At 45.3% G+C, this 13,629-nt stretch overlaps 1 protein-coding gene across 2 annotated transcripts in view; it reads left to right on the top strand.

Moving 5' to 3' along the window:
- Positions 1 to 13,629, top strand: part of LOC118214328 (rho guanine nucleotide exchange factor 7-like) — a 37,506-nt gene that overhangs the window by 14,381 nt on the left and 9,496 nt on the right. For both annotated transcript variants that reach the window (XM_035394217.1, XM_035394218.1), the window contains exons 3-14: positions 1,711 to 1,795; positions 2,744 to 2,877; positions 3,406 to 3,607; positions 5,279 to 5,367; positions 7,043 to 7,137; positions 7,759 to 7,854; positions 8,276 to 8,398; positions 8,535 to 8,673; positions 8,890 to 8,949; positions 11,956 to 12,102; positions 12,502 to 12,588; positions 13,162 to 13,240. In XM_035394217.1, coding sequence (XP_035250108.1) covers positions 1,711 to 1,795; positions 2,744 to 2,877; positions 3,406 to 3,607; positions 5,279 to 5,367; positions 7,043 to 7,137; positions 7,759 to 7,854; positions 8,276 to 8,398; positions 8,535 to 8,673; positions 8,890 to 8,949; positions 11,956 to 12,102; positions 12,502 to 12,588; positions 13,162 to 13,240 — 1,336 coding nt within the window. The remainder of the gene's footprint in view (positions 1 to 1,710; positions 1,796 to 2,743; positions 2,878 to 3,405; positions 3,608 to 5,278; positions 5,368 to 7,042; positions 7,138 to 7,758; positions 7,855 to 8,275; positions 8,399 to 8,534; positions 8,674 to 8,889; positions 8,950 to 11,955; positions 12,103 to 12,501; positions 12,589 to 13,161; positions 13,241 to 13,629) is intronic.

Here is a 13,629-nt window from a genome sequence, read left to right as displayed (position 1 = left end):
ATACAAACCCGGCTTGTAAGGTTTTTAACATATAAGGCTGTCATTTCCAACATGATAGTCAGTCCAATAACGGCCTGACAGGTAACAATGGCACTTTGGGTCCATGTAGAGAGGATGGGTTTTTACTGGATCTTTTCACTCAAAATGTAGGCTATACTGTATAGGCTTTGTAGAAGTCATAAAACAAACTGAATTGGGTTCAAGGGTGTTGATTAGCCCAATTGCTGTTAGCAGTGGGGCTTTAGATGGGGTCTGTCCAGCACTAAAAATACAGCTATTTGGTTGTGAACTTGAAAACAACTGTGAAGAGGATGAGCTTACCTGGTTGTTTTAAGTACTCTTGTGCTTTTGCCATGTATTACTGTGTGCTAAAGGGGCTGGAGTGGGGGTTCAGTGGAGTAAACAATAAAACCTTTCATTTCCACAACGCGTACACATTTTTCATTTTATTGCATTTTCCTGGCAAAAAAAGAAAACACCAGCATCATCTTAATCTGCAGGTTGAGAACTGATTTCATTTTCATTAGGCTAATTAGAAAAGTAAGCAACTAATTGGAAAACTAGACATCTGCGTGATGCCGCAGCGACAGTGAAGTGGATTTCTTATACTTTGCAAAAAGTTATTATAAATTATAAAAGCACCAAACCAGTTGTCGGCTTGTCTTTGTGCTTCACAACACAACACAGGCTCTGTAGCCACAACCACCCCTCCCCACACTGAAAAGACTGTCACGCCCAGAAACATCCCAAACTCGTTTTAGAATAACAAATACAGGTGCACATATTCAGTGTGTACGTGCGTAAAGACAGAGATTGCCAGTGCATCATAGATATGCCCTAGCATGGCTATTTTAGAATATTTTCAAGGAGAAATCCTGCATCGTGTGCCCTTAAATTTACATTCTTCCAACTTACTTTCTATCCAATTTCGCCAATGATTAACAGCATACCAAGTGTATGTTATTAAATATTATTTAATAACATGTAATGTTAATATACTATTAATCATTACCTAATCTACAAACCTTGGTATTGATAAGCTTCAAGCATGGCAGGCACCAAGCACAATGGCAGCTTCTCCTGCAGAAGTAGAATCTCTCAGAGTACAGCGTGCGGGGCTGGCAGTTTGTTCTGTCTGGAGCTCTGGGCCTGGTTCAGTGAGTGGAATGGATGTCTCCTTGTGGAATTCTGCCCGTCCTGTGCTGACAGGGGAGGCTTGCTTTCGGTGACACCGCACAGTGGGCTGGTGGTTACATCACGGGGACCCAAGGGATGCCGCACTTGCTCAAGGAACTTGAAACCAGGAAGAATACAGCTGCTTGTGACACAGTGCCAGAACTTTCTAACTAAATATCGTATACTTTATGAACATTTTGCTGCACTTGGGAATTGAGAAGTTGAAATGTGGAAAAAACGTAGTCAGTTATGTTTCGGGCTATAGGCTAGTATATAAGAATGGGATCAGTTGGGTTAAATGCTTGATCCTGCATTGTTTCCATTGGCACTTCTGAAAGTAGCCTCGTAATCATTATTTTGAATGTTTCTGATTGTGACTGGGTGTCAGGTTTCTTTCATGTGTGCTTCCATGCTTTCAGGCATATTTGCAAAGAGAACCGGTCCTGCAGTTCAGCCACCCTGCTGGCGACATGTTTTTCTACAGCATGTACAAATCAAAAAATCGCCTCTTATTTTTTCCTCTTTCTCCTGTAGACTTTTGAGGCCAATGACCTTTTCCAGGGTCAGAACTTCAGCAAGGTGCTGAATTCCCTGGTGGCGCTGAGCAACGTGACAGCAGGTAAGCGTACCTGGACAGGTGAATTTGAGAGGGGAAGGTGATCTCTCCCCTGCACAACATGGCCGCCGCGGGGGTCGGTGGAGGTGAAAGGTCGAGGTGGGAGTGCACATGGATTACGTGACGGAACATCCGTGGTAGACACACCCGGCAGGCCCTCTGTAAAGCACAGGGTTCTTCAGAGAGCGAAAGCCAGCCGTGCACGTGCTTCCTCAGTCACGGCTGGTTATTTGCACCTCGCTGGTGTTTTGTGGCGCATTCGGCGGCATGCTGCGGTCCTGTGGGCGTGGGTGGCTGCTCTCCCTGATGCGTGGCTGTCTCCATGTGCACGCGGACAGGGGCTTGTGGGGGAGTTTTGGGGGGAGTGTGTGGTGCTGTTCATGCTTTCACCTCTCTGTGTTCCTCACTCCTAACAACCCTAACACACAGATATACATTAACAGCCGTCCCTGCACCATTCCTATCTAAAATCAACTGTGGTCACCATGGAGATAATGTGACATCACAAGGTGTATGGAACCTGTAAATGGATATTTTACTTGAGGAAGGAAATTGTGTGAAATAATGCAATAAAAAGCTACGAAAAATGTGTGTTGTCCTGAGAGGTTATGTGAGGAGGGAGGGTGTTGGGAAGGGGGAGGGTGTTTTGGTTGATGGTGATGGTCCTGTGTGTTCGGCAGGGTTGGGCTCCAATTCAATTTCAATTTGGCCAGTTCAGGAAATGTATTGCAAGCCAATTAATCAATTGAAAAGTTCTCTTACCACTATTGTAGGCCTTTTTCCATTCATGGATTGATTTTCAGTTCATGTCCGGAATTGACTGAATTGCATTACACTGCTTTTGCTTGCCAGATGTTCTTATCCACGGAAACTAGGAGAATTAAAGTACGATGGAGCCCAGCCCTGTTCTGAGTGATGGACATTAATTAATTAACCCTTTCTCCCCCGCAGACATCGGCGTGGGCAGTGACTCTGTATGTGCGCATCACTCCTCTTCCCATCGGATCAAGTCCTTCGATTCGCTGGGCTCCCAGTCCTCCATCGGCAGATCCTCTAAACTCCTGCAGAACCAGTATCGCAGCCTGGTGAGTGTCATAGCCAGAACCACCTGCTTACTGGCTCTGGTAGTGAGAGAGACAGAACCTTTAAGTGAAGCTGTATGACTCCAGTCCAGAAACTCTCGAGTTTCAACTTGTCATCAGTGCAAGCTGTTTTGCTTATTATGCTCAGTATGTTTGCAATACACAGTAACCATAGGGTGACCAGATGAGAAGGGAATAAAATTGGGACAACAACATGATGGGGTTGGAGAATCCAATCACTAACCTGGCAGGGAGGGGGGACTTTCATGTCAAAACTTTAGGTACTTTCACTCATTGTCAGGACAAACTGCTTCCCGATGGTACCTTCGTTGAGACACATGCTTGTTCATCGGGACCTCTGGTCACCTTAACCGACCACGTACCAATCCATTTAGTAGGTTACTCAAATCAAATAACCAATGGCTGGTGCAGTCAGGAAATGCAGCATTTCCTGTGTGGTACAGACATCTTTTAGCTTAAGTATGAGACTGTTGCCAACCGTAACTCAGGTCCTGCTTGCTCCCCCTACAGGACATGTCTGAGAACAGCAACCACCAGATGGTGGTGAAGGCCCGCTTCAACTTCCAGCAGACCAATGAGGATGAGCTGTCCTTTAACAAGGGCGACATCATCCATGTTACCCGTACGGAGGATGGCGGCTGGTGGGAGGGCAGCTTCAGCGGCAAGACCGGCTGGTTCCCCAGCAACTACGTTCGAGAGGTCAAAGGCAGTGGTGAGTTTCACTGTCCCTCATCCACGCCCCCTTCCCCTCTCTCCACAGCATGCTGTAGTTTTTAGGCTAGTACTACTCCATGTGGGGTTCTGATTCATTATTTATTCCCTGTGCATATACCTTAGTACCCTATGGTAAAAATAACCTTTACCAATATTATGTTTTCCAGGCCCAGAATGTAGTGATACGAGCTGAACCGATGTTCACTCGAGTCTTGTTTTCCGCTTGGCTCGATTCCTTTTTGGTCATAATCTTTTCTTCGAAAGTCTTTCTTTTCATGTTTTTTTAATCAGTATATGCCATTGCAGTCAAAGGGAAAACTGGATATTTTGTTTTGATAAGTATTTATTAAATGGTACTTTAAATACGAATGAGAAAACACTGAAAATCAAAGAGAAAAAGGCCCCTGATGATTTGTGCTTTTGTCCTAATTTACAGAAAATATTACTCATTTAGAATTTGCTAAGGTTAAATAACAGAAGTTATTTTGTTGTGAAGATTATCCTCCTGATGGAGTTGTTTACTTTAAAGGCCTGCACAGTATTTGAGACACTCATTACATCCACCCACATGATCACAGTGGGTCTCCTCCAGTCTCTATGGGAGAACACTGGCCCTGATTTTTAAATGAGCTCACGGTTGTTTCATTTTTTTTCAAACTGAAACTACTACTTGAAGGGTATATTAGTGGAGCGATGTTGAAGTACATATGTTTAGATGTGGAATTTGGATGTTTTATTCGTTTATTTTAATGAACTCCGATCCTTCTGTGTTATGTCAGGTCCGTGCAGTAGACAGGACAGGAAGGAAATCTTCACCAAACAAAGACAGGAAGTGCATTAGCCTGTGGATGGGACTTCCCCCTAAATAGGGCTAAGGCTTCTCTATTGTTCTGCAGTGCTGCTGCAAAGGTCTTGGGCTAAATAAAGGTTTCTGGGGGAGAGTAGGAGGAAGGAGGGAGGGAGGAATGGAGAGAGAGAATTTTTCATTCAAATTCTGGTTCTCAAGATGAAGTGTGTGTGTGTGTATGTGTGTGTGTGTGTGTGTGTATGTATATACGGGAGTGGGCTGGTTACTGATTGTGATTTAGTATTATGTTAGTTATTTAATAAATATATATTTATGTTCTAAAATGCTTTAATACCTGTCATGCTGATAAAGTAAAGCGATAGAGAGCTAGAGCAAGAGTGGAGAAAACATGAATAGTTAATGCTAACCACAGTCTGTTTCTGTCTGATATGGAGACGGAGACTGGAAGAGAGAGAGAGAGAGTTTCTACCAGCCTCAGTTATGTTTCTCTCCCAGCTGGAGGCTGGGAAACATCCAGTTGTCCCAGTTTATAATTATTTTTGTCTGCAGAACGGTCATGGTATATTCCCTGGTGTACTTCAGGTGCGTATTGGGTCAGCTCTGTGGTCTGCTCGTCCCCTGCCAGTACACCATGACCTGCCCAGAGCTCTCCCTCCTTGCACACCGCTTGGTCTCACATACGGCACTTTTTCCACTCAGAGGGTTGATGAGTGAGGAAATCCGCTGGCCTTTTCCTGGCCTGGCCACTGTGTTGTGTGAGATGAGGTGTAGAGCTGAGTCTGTCCATCTCTCTGTGGGAAAAGTCAATCTGCTTTAGGGAATCTGACTCATTTCCGTTTGTTTCCCTGCCTCCAAACACAGACAAGCCGGTCTCTCCCAAATCTGGAACGCTGAAGAGCCCGCCAAAAGGCTTCGACACCTCGGCCATCAGCAAGACCTACTACACCTTGGTGAGAACTCCCTCTGAACCCGTTGATGTTTGCAGCAACACTAGACCAAGAGAACGTCCCCTACCATTCCTGCTTAGTATAACAATATTAGAAGACATGCAGAGCACCCCCTACTGTTCAGGATGATAACACAATGTCAGAAAAGGCATAAGGCAGCGTTCAGTGGCAGCGCTCTTAGGCAGCGTTTACGCCCGCGTTCCCGCCCTTTTTGCGCTCTGTAGCAGCGATGGCCGTGTCCTCGCTGGCCGCGGGGGCTCTTCAGGCTGCGCTTCCCCGCTCTCTCGTTCGGACGCGCAGCGAGGCCCACAGCCACGGGCGTGTGCCGGGCCCAGCTGGAGGTCTCAGCCGCGGCTGGCTGTAATCTGGGTCCTTCTTCACGCCCGAGCAGACACTGCGACCGCTGGGCCCGGGGCTGCCAGCCGACTTGAGCGGTCGCCACGGTGACGTCAGAGCCTAAGCCCCCCCCCCCCCCCCCGCGCATGATCGAGTCTGTCTGCCACCGCTGTGGAGTGAGGGGAGGGGGGCGTGGATGAGCGACCATTATCAAATCCCTCTGCATACAGGGTGGAAGGAGCCAGACGGCTTATAGACCACATTTTGGTCTTACGTATCTTGTTGAAAAAACTTCTTAGTCATCTCTACCACTTGGTGGAGGTACATTACGGGAAATTGCATTAGATATAAATACATTATTATCAACATAGATTTTTGTTATTATTTGACCAAAGAAATCAGTTTTCTGTTGGTTTTTCTTTGTGCCAGTTAAAGGGACTATATAATCCCATTTCCCTAACGTACCTCAGACAGTGAGGCCATAATTCTGTGTTGCTAAATTCCAGATTTACAGGGGACAAATATTTTGAATTATTTCTACAACAAAAAGTGACAAGGAGGGAAATCTCATGATATATTTTTGAAAAAATATTTACTCGCAGACCGTGTCTGTCAGGAAGATGGATGCTTCCCCGCTGTTTGTAAAGACGTAGCTCTGAGTTAAAAGGGAGGTGAATAAAGAGTGCTGCCCGGGAGGGGGGGGGGACAGGCGGCCCCATTCTGTCAGGCTGCGTTTGTCCTTTAGTGTCCTGTCGTTTCCCCCGTCCCTCTCCCTTCCCTCGTTACCGCTCGGCCGGGCGAGGCAGGGGGGGGGGGGGGGGCGCGAGGTCGTCAGCGGAGAGCCTTCAGCGTCCCGCCGCCGAGGCGCGTCTCGTCTGCGTCCCCCCAACCGCCTTCGGGACGTCGGCCGTGGCGCGCAGACGGCTGTGCCCGGGACGGCGTCCGGCCGGCTCGCCGTTCGCTCCGCCGGCGCAGGAGACGCCGCACCCATTTAAAAGACAAACCAGTTTTAGGACCCGGTTAGAAAAACATGAACATTTAGATGAGTGAGCTTTATTTTATTGATGCATTTTAATTTCTTTAAAAGAACTGCCTTTATCATACATATTTCCCCAGAAGGGCAGAGACAGTGCTGCCAGCATGGTGGTGATTTTGTTCAATAACACTAATTTATGTCGGCAACAAAACACTTTGACGCAAATAACTTAGGGATGCTCGTAAATTACAGTGCGATTTGCAGGAAAATGTTCTTCTAAATATAAAGTGTTCCCAGTTGCATTGAAATAGGAAATAAAAATTCTGATCACAACCATTTTGATACATCACGTAAATCTCTCTAAAGGTACTGCAGAACATCTTAGAAACGGAGACGGAGTATTCCAAGGAGCTCCAGAACCTTCTGTCCAACTACCTGCGATCACTTCAGAGCACGGAAAAGTAAGTTGTGTCTTCCTGGGTGAAGGGTCAGAGGTCACTGTGTAGGTAGGTGGACTGTACCTTCTCTGTGCCCTTTACAGAGCCCATATTTTATGCTTGCAGTGCAAGCCTGCCTGATGCACCCCCTTTTGGTGATTCAGTGGCTCTTCTTGATTGTTGAGAAAAGCAACGAAAAAGTATCAAAAATGCTTGTTGTTGTAGTTTTGCTTCATCATCATGAGTCCCAAGGTACTTTATACTATATTTGGTAGAATTAGCTTAAAAAGCCTTCATTGTAATGACGCATCCATTAAAGGACTATAAAAACACAAACATTGACTGGAGGACTAACATCTGTGTGTTAAGGCAGGAAGACTTAATCAGGGTGCAAAATTCTAGAAAGACATGACTGCCCACTATTTTAGTATGAGCCTTACTACAACTCTCTTAGTGCAGATGGATTCTGCTTCAAACACAGATCCTGGTTGAGTGTCCCCTGCTGGAAATCCATGGTTAGGGACAGGACTACGGTTGGATAAGCTGATCCTGGATCGATTGCTAGGGGCATAATGTGATTTGTTGCATCCACTGAGATTGTGCCAAGTTAGGTGTGCTTCACGATTGCCCCTCTTACCCCGCCAGGCTGAGCATGTCGGACATCGCCCACCTCTTGGGGAACCTAGAGGAGATCAGCACCTTCCAGCAAATGCTGGTCCAGTCCCTGGAAGAGTGCACCAAGTGAGTCCCACCCCTTTGCTCTTTCCTGACCAATCAGACCCACCATTTCACTTTTTCCTGACCAATCGGGAGTACTAGCAGGGTCTGGTGAGTTAGACCATAAAGTCCCCTGATATTTATGATATTTCCAAAAAAAGTCCATGTTTTTAAGTCTATTGCATTTTCATAACGATGGACCTGAAATTATATCTGGAATAACTGAAATTAATTTTTGAATCAAATTGCCATCAGATGAATGAACTGCAAACCCTGTTATATGGCATTTCAGGACCAGGGTTTTTGAGGTTTTTTTTTTTTAAAGTGGACTTGCATGCGTATTACAGCACCATCTAGGGGCTGACTTTGGTAGTACATTTCACAACGTTTCTGTTTCTGGGCATTGTGTGTCTGTGACTCCGTGTCCCCCTGTCTCTGTGCACAGGCTCCCGGAGGCCCAGCAGAGGGTGGGGGGGTTCTTCCTCAGCCTCATGCCCCAGATGAAGGGGCTGTACGTGGCCTACTGCGCCAACCACCCCTCCGCGGTCAGCATCCTCACCGAGCACAGGTATACCCCCTGCCCCGTCCCAGCACGGCCTCCCGCCGTCCTTTCCGCACACGCGAGACAGTGACGCCCCATCGTAACCGACCATTAACGCTGTCCGTCCGTCCACCCCTCTGTCTGCTCGTGTGTCCGTCCACAGTGAAGAACTGGGAGAGTTCATGGAGGGGAAGGGGGCCAGCTCCCCCGGGATCTTGACCCTGACCACAGGCCTCAGCAAGCCCTTCATGAGGCTGGATAAGTACCCCACCCTGCTGAAGGAGCTGGAGCGGCACATGGAGGTACAGCCCCGACCGGTTAATGACCACGGCCAGCGAGCGGTCGTGCACGCGTGACTGTGACCGTGAACGCATGCACACGGCTGTGTGATGTTACGTGGGTCGATGATCACGTGTTAGACGTTGTAACGCATGTGCGTGTGCATGTACATGCTTACTAATATATGCATGCGTTTGAAGCTTTGTCCTGTTTGAAATCAAAATCTCTATTCTGTACAGGAATATCACCCGGACCGTCCAGACATTCAGAAGTGCATGACATCATTCAAAAACCTTTCCGTAAGTTATGATCCTTCTTAAGGATCGGGTTAAGTGCAAACTGTTTTATACTTTTAGTGGAAGCAGAACAGCTGAGAGTGAATCCTCCCCCCAGTACCCCTCAGTCTTACCTCTCTGTCTGAGAACTTTTTATGCCAATACATTTGCTTTCAGTTAGTCTTCCATCTTTATTTTTTTTCGTACCATTGGTCATTTTGCTAGTCTTTAAATAGAGATATTCTTTATTGGGATGTTTTTGTATTGTATAGTGTTGCCTAAACAAATGATTATTGAAAAGAATTATCTCGCTTCCCTCTATCTATCTACCTGTCTTTGTCCCTCTCTCTCTCTCTCTCTCTTTCTCTCTGAATTGAGGTCCTTGTCCAGTAAGACTCTTGGGACGGGCCTTAGCCTGACTGCGTAACGGCGTGCGTCTTGGCTGTAGATCACGTGCGAAATGGACCCTGCCGTGGCCTGCCTGTATGGCAGAGTGACGGCACTCCGTTTACGAGCAAGGCTAATCCCGCAGTTAGCCATTAGCTGATTGCTGCTGCTCAGTTACAGTTTGCAAGCTTGCAATGCGCTCTAAAATTTCAATCAATCGACTTTTCGTGAGCAGACTGCGAAAGGAAGGCGCACATTATTTATTTCTTTTTTTAATCAAATATATATCATCAAGTGGTGGGCCTTCAGCTTTATGACTCCCCTCTGACGCTGTAAGCCACTTACTCACAGAAGCTGGATACGGCAGTGTTGCCAGGAAGAACTGACTGAATAGAAGCGGGAAAGCTATTGTACATGACACCAAGGAATTTATTGGCCAGTAAATTGTTGTGATATCACCGATCGAACGACTCCAACATAACTAATAGTTTATTATTGGTTTTTGAAGCCAGTCAGCGTCAGTGTGGGGCAGGCACGTTCAGTGAAGACCGGAGTGTTTCTCAGTGAGGGGACAAATTAGGAAGTTCTCAGTACTGCGTGGGACGTGTCGTGTCCCCTGCCAGAGGTGCTCCGTTGAGCCCATGCTGCCATGCGTGTCCACCGAAATGTGTGCTGCCACTTCTGTCCCACTTAGTTGGGTTGCCAAGGTTACTGGAATGCTTGGAGGATTGCATAATGGGCACAGGCAGACTGCAGGCGCCTCCGAGGCCTGAGGGGGTCTAGTGAGTGATGAGGTGTGCCTTATACAGCTGGCTGAAACCTCTCCAACGTGGGTGTTGCCAATTGTGCATTAGCCATTAGCATGGTCTGAATTCAGCCTGTTTACACTGCTATGATTTTGATCTGAATTAAATATAATTTAATTGTTTATAATGTATAAGCCTCTAAATTGGTGAGAACATCTTTTGCACTTGTATGTTGCTGACTTGTAGCTTCAGTCAAATGATTAGACATACTTTCTCAAATTCTAACTTCTCATTTTTCCTGAAAACTGTAGCCAAGGAGTGGCGTTTGTCTGGGACCGAGTGATTATGGTCAGCTGTGTCAGAGGGCCTCGTTAAGCATTAAGCCTCTGTGACCCACTGTGGCGGAGGGCCCAGTGGCCTAATCCCTCCCCTGCATGAACGCCCTGCCCCCCCTCACCCCACGTGCTGCCTCTTTTGTTCCAAGTCTGTATCTTCCTCTCACAATGCAGCTGCCCCCCCCCCCCCCCGTGCTGTTTATCACTCCATTCTCACAACACAGGGACCCCAGGGAGATTGGGGTGTAGAGCCTCCTCCAGTCCGCCCATTCTGGCAGCATTGTCTGTTGCTACTTCGTACGTTTATCCCCCCCTTTCCCCCCCCTCCCTTAGTGTAGTGTTCAGCTTGAGTTTAACACTCTTCCTAAATTGGAGACATTACTCTTGTAGCTAGGTTCTGGAATTTACCGGTGTTAGTCTTGCTCACTGCAGCAGTTTGCTCATGCTCACAGTGGGAAATATGCTGTTGTCAGGAGGCGGGGGATCTCGAAAAGACCAGCAGATGGTGGTGTTATGAGAGAGGGGAATGAAGCAGAGGTAGAATAGAGGCTAAATTAAGACAAAAGAGAAGTGAGATTTCTATCAATATTTGAAAATGGTTTAAACTGATTATTCATTTTCTTGTATTTTTGATATTATTTCAGTTTTAGTATTATGTTCTTGATCTGCCCTAATGGTTTTTGTGTGCAAGGAAGGATATTCTAAGCATTAACAGAATGCTTCTGATGGCCTGCTGTCTTTACTTTGGCTGGTATGGAGCCATTTGGGGGTTGTAGTCCTATATAAAAAAAATACCCTTGAAGGAATTCCAAAACAGCGTATTCAGTGATGTTATGCCCCCGGAGGCTTTCTGTATATTACCCGGTTATTCAAAAGGTAGCATTTAATCATATATTTGGATGGGACTGTTTCCTATGGCTCATGCAACCTGAGACTGAAGGAAATTGTGGTGCAGCTTCCTGTTTCAGCATTATAACACAGGTCCTTGGGAGGGAAGAAAACCGAGAAGGAAAGGGCTATTAACACTATAAATACTGATGTGTGTTTATGATTATGAATAAATGTTATAGAATTAATCTGTTCTTATATAGAATCTGTGTCCAGGCTTCTCTTTTGGAATTGCATGAAACATTTTACTTCAATCCACAATGCCCAAATGCCCCCAAATTTATTTATTTATTTTTTTACAAACCCTAAAAATGAACTGTTATTTTAAGGGCATTACAGGCTACAGCAATGTGTGACTGGCGATCAGGCGATCAGCCCTGGAAATACACTTTTCTTAGCTGGCTTTCAGCAACCAGTCATTAACCACGTAGCCAATCAGACCGCAGTGTAATACCTCTGTTCTGTGTGAAATAACCACTTAATAATAAAAGGTCTAGGCCCTGGTTTTACCTTTCACAGTTGAAAAGTAAAGGGGAACTTAAACAAGTACTTAAAAAAAGCAGGGCCTTCATATTAAAGTTCAGCTACAAACATGGAATTCATACCAAGAATGCATCACTGCTCTAAAAACCGTAGAGCGTGTGGTCATGGGAGTTGTGTTGCCATGGTTACAGGCACGGTGCCAAGAGGTTCGGAAGCGAAAAGAGCTGGAGCTGCAGATCCTGACGGAATCGATTCGTTGCTGGGAGGGTGATGACATCAAGAGCTTGGGCTCCGTCCTGTACATGTCCCAGGTCCTGGTACACAACCATGGCAACGAGGTGAGGCCACACCCCAGTTTTTATTTAATTTTTAGTTTATTTTTTTGTTTAAATTGGGGGAAAGGGGAGACTATAATTAGTAATTTTTTGTATCATTCTTAACTGTGGTATTTTTTACTGTGCTGTACAGAAAAATCTTTTGCACACTTCAATTAATGTCTTGTTACATGTATGTATATGACCTGTGACAAGACGTTGCCTCAAGTATGTGAAAAATAGATAAAGGATAGATGAAGGACTATGACCAATATTGCAATTCATTAAAGTTTCATTGTGCTAACAGGAGAAGAGTGAGTTGTTAAATTGTTGGATTTGCTAACAGGAGAAGAGTGAGTTATGTTATGTTGTTGGTTTTGCTAACAGAAGAGTGAGTTGTTATATTGTTGGCTATACTAACAGGAGAAGAGTGAACGCTACCTGCTGCTCTTCCCCCACGTGCTGCTCATGCTTTCCACCAGTCCTAGGATGAGCGGCTTCGTTTACCAGGTCAGTCTCTTCCCTGCCAAACATGTACACACATACACACACACACCAGCACACACTTGCACATACACACATAAACACACGTGCACGCACACACACACACACATACATACACACACACACACGTATGCACACATGCACACATGCACAAACACATGAACCCACACAGACACACACACATGCAATCAAGATCCAGAACTGGGTCAAAAAGATTTGTGAAGTATTTTGACTCTTTGGCTTTAGATGCCTGTAAGATTTTAAAACATTCCTGTTGATTTCTGATTATTTTTTCTCAGTTACTGGTTAAAATAGATGTTTCTTTTTGAAACTTTCAACAGTCTGCTGGAATTTAAAGCATTTAAATTCATTATTTTCCCAGGTGTGTAGTCCTTTCTTTACCAGATGGATTCTGTTTTTAAAATGCCACTTTTTTTTGTTCATGCAGAGGAGGGCATACAGTAGTTCTTAGCTCCAAGCTGTTAGAGCACCATAGTTACATTTTTAGGCCCATTAACCTGTACTCTTGTCACAGTGGTGGTAGTAAACACAATTTTTAAGTGTCATTGTTCGTTTCAGGGTAAGCTACCACTGACGGGAATGACTATCTCCAAGCTAGAAGACACAGAATCCTACAAAAATGCTTTTGAAATATCGGGTAAGTGGTGGTGGAGTGCTCTTGTTTTGAAGTATATTACAAGTATAACACAATATGGTAATACAGCAAGTAATCTGTCCTCTGGTTGTGTTTGAGGGCTTGTGTGAGTCCTTGAACAAAGTGTGCTTCATTTTGAATGTGGAAAATGGAAGGCTCTAAAAGTGCTTAAATGTTTTTGAGAGCTTTGAAGGTGCTTGATTTGCTGTGCTTACGCCTTTCGCAATAAGCCTTTTGGATTTGCTTTGCTGAAAATATATAGCTATGGAAAAATAATTACACATATTCTGTAAGACAAAAATCCAATCTTTTGTGAATTCAGTTCTTTCAGAAGACTTCAAAAGATCCCTGATGAACTAGTTTTAGGTGTGAGGGTCGGATTTTCAGTAAAT

The sequence above is a fragment of the Anguilla anguilla genome, chromosome 15 (assembly GCF_013347855.1).
Source record: "Anguilla anguilla isolate fAngAng1 chromosome 15, fAngAng1.pri, whole genome shotgun sequence".
NCBI lineage: Eukaryota > Metazoa > Chordata > Actinopteri > Anguilliformes > Anguillidae > Anguilla > Anguilla anguilla.
The sequence above is the reverse complement of the archived record's forward strand: the minus strand, read 5'-3'. Positions and strand labels throughout refer to the sequence as shown.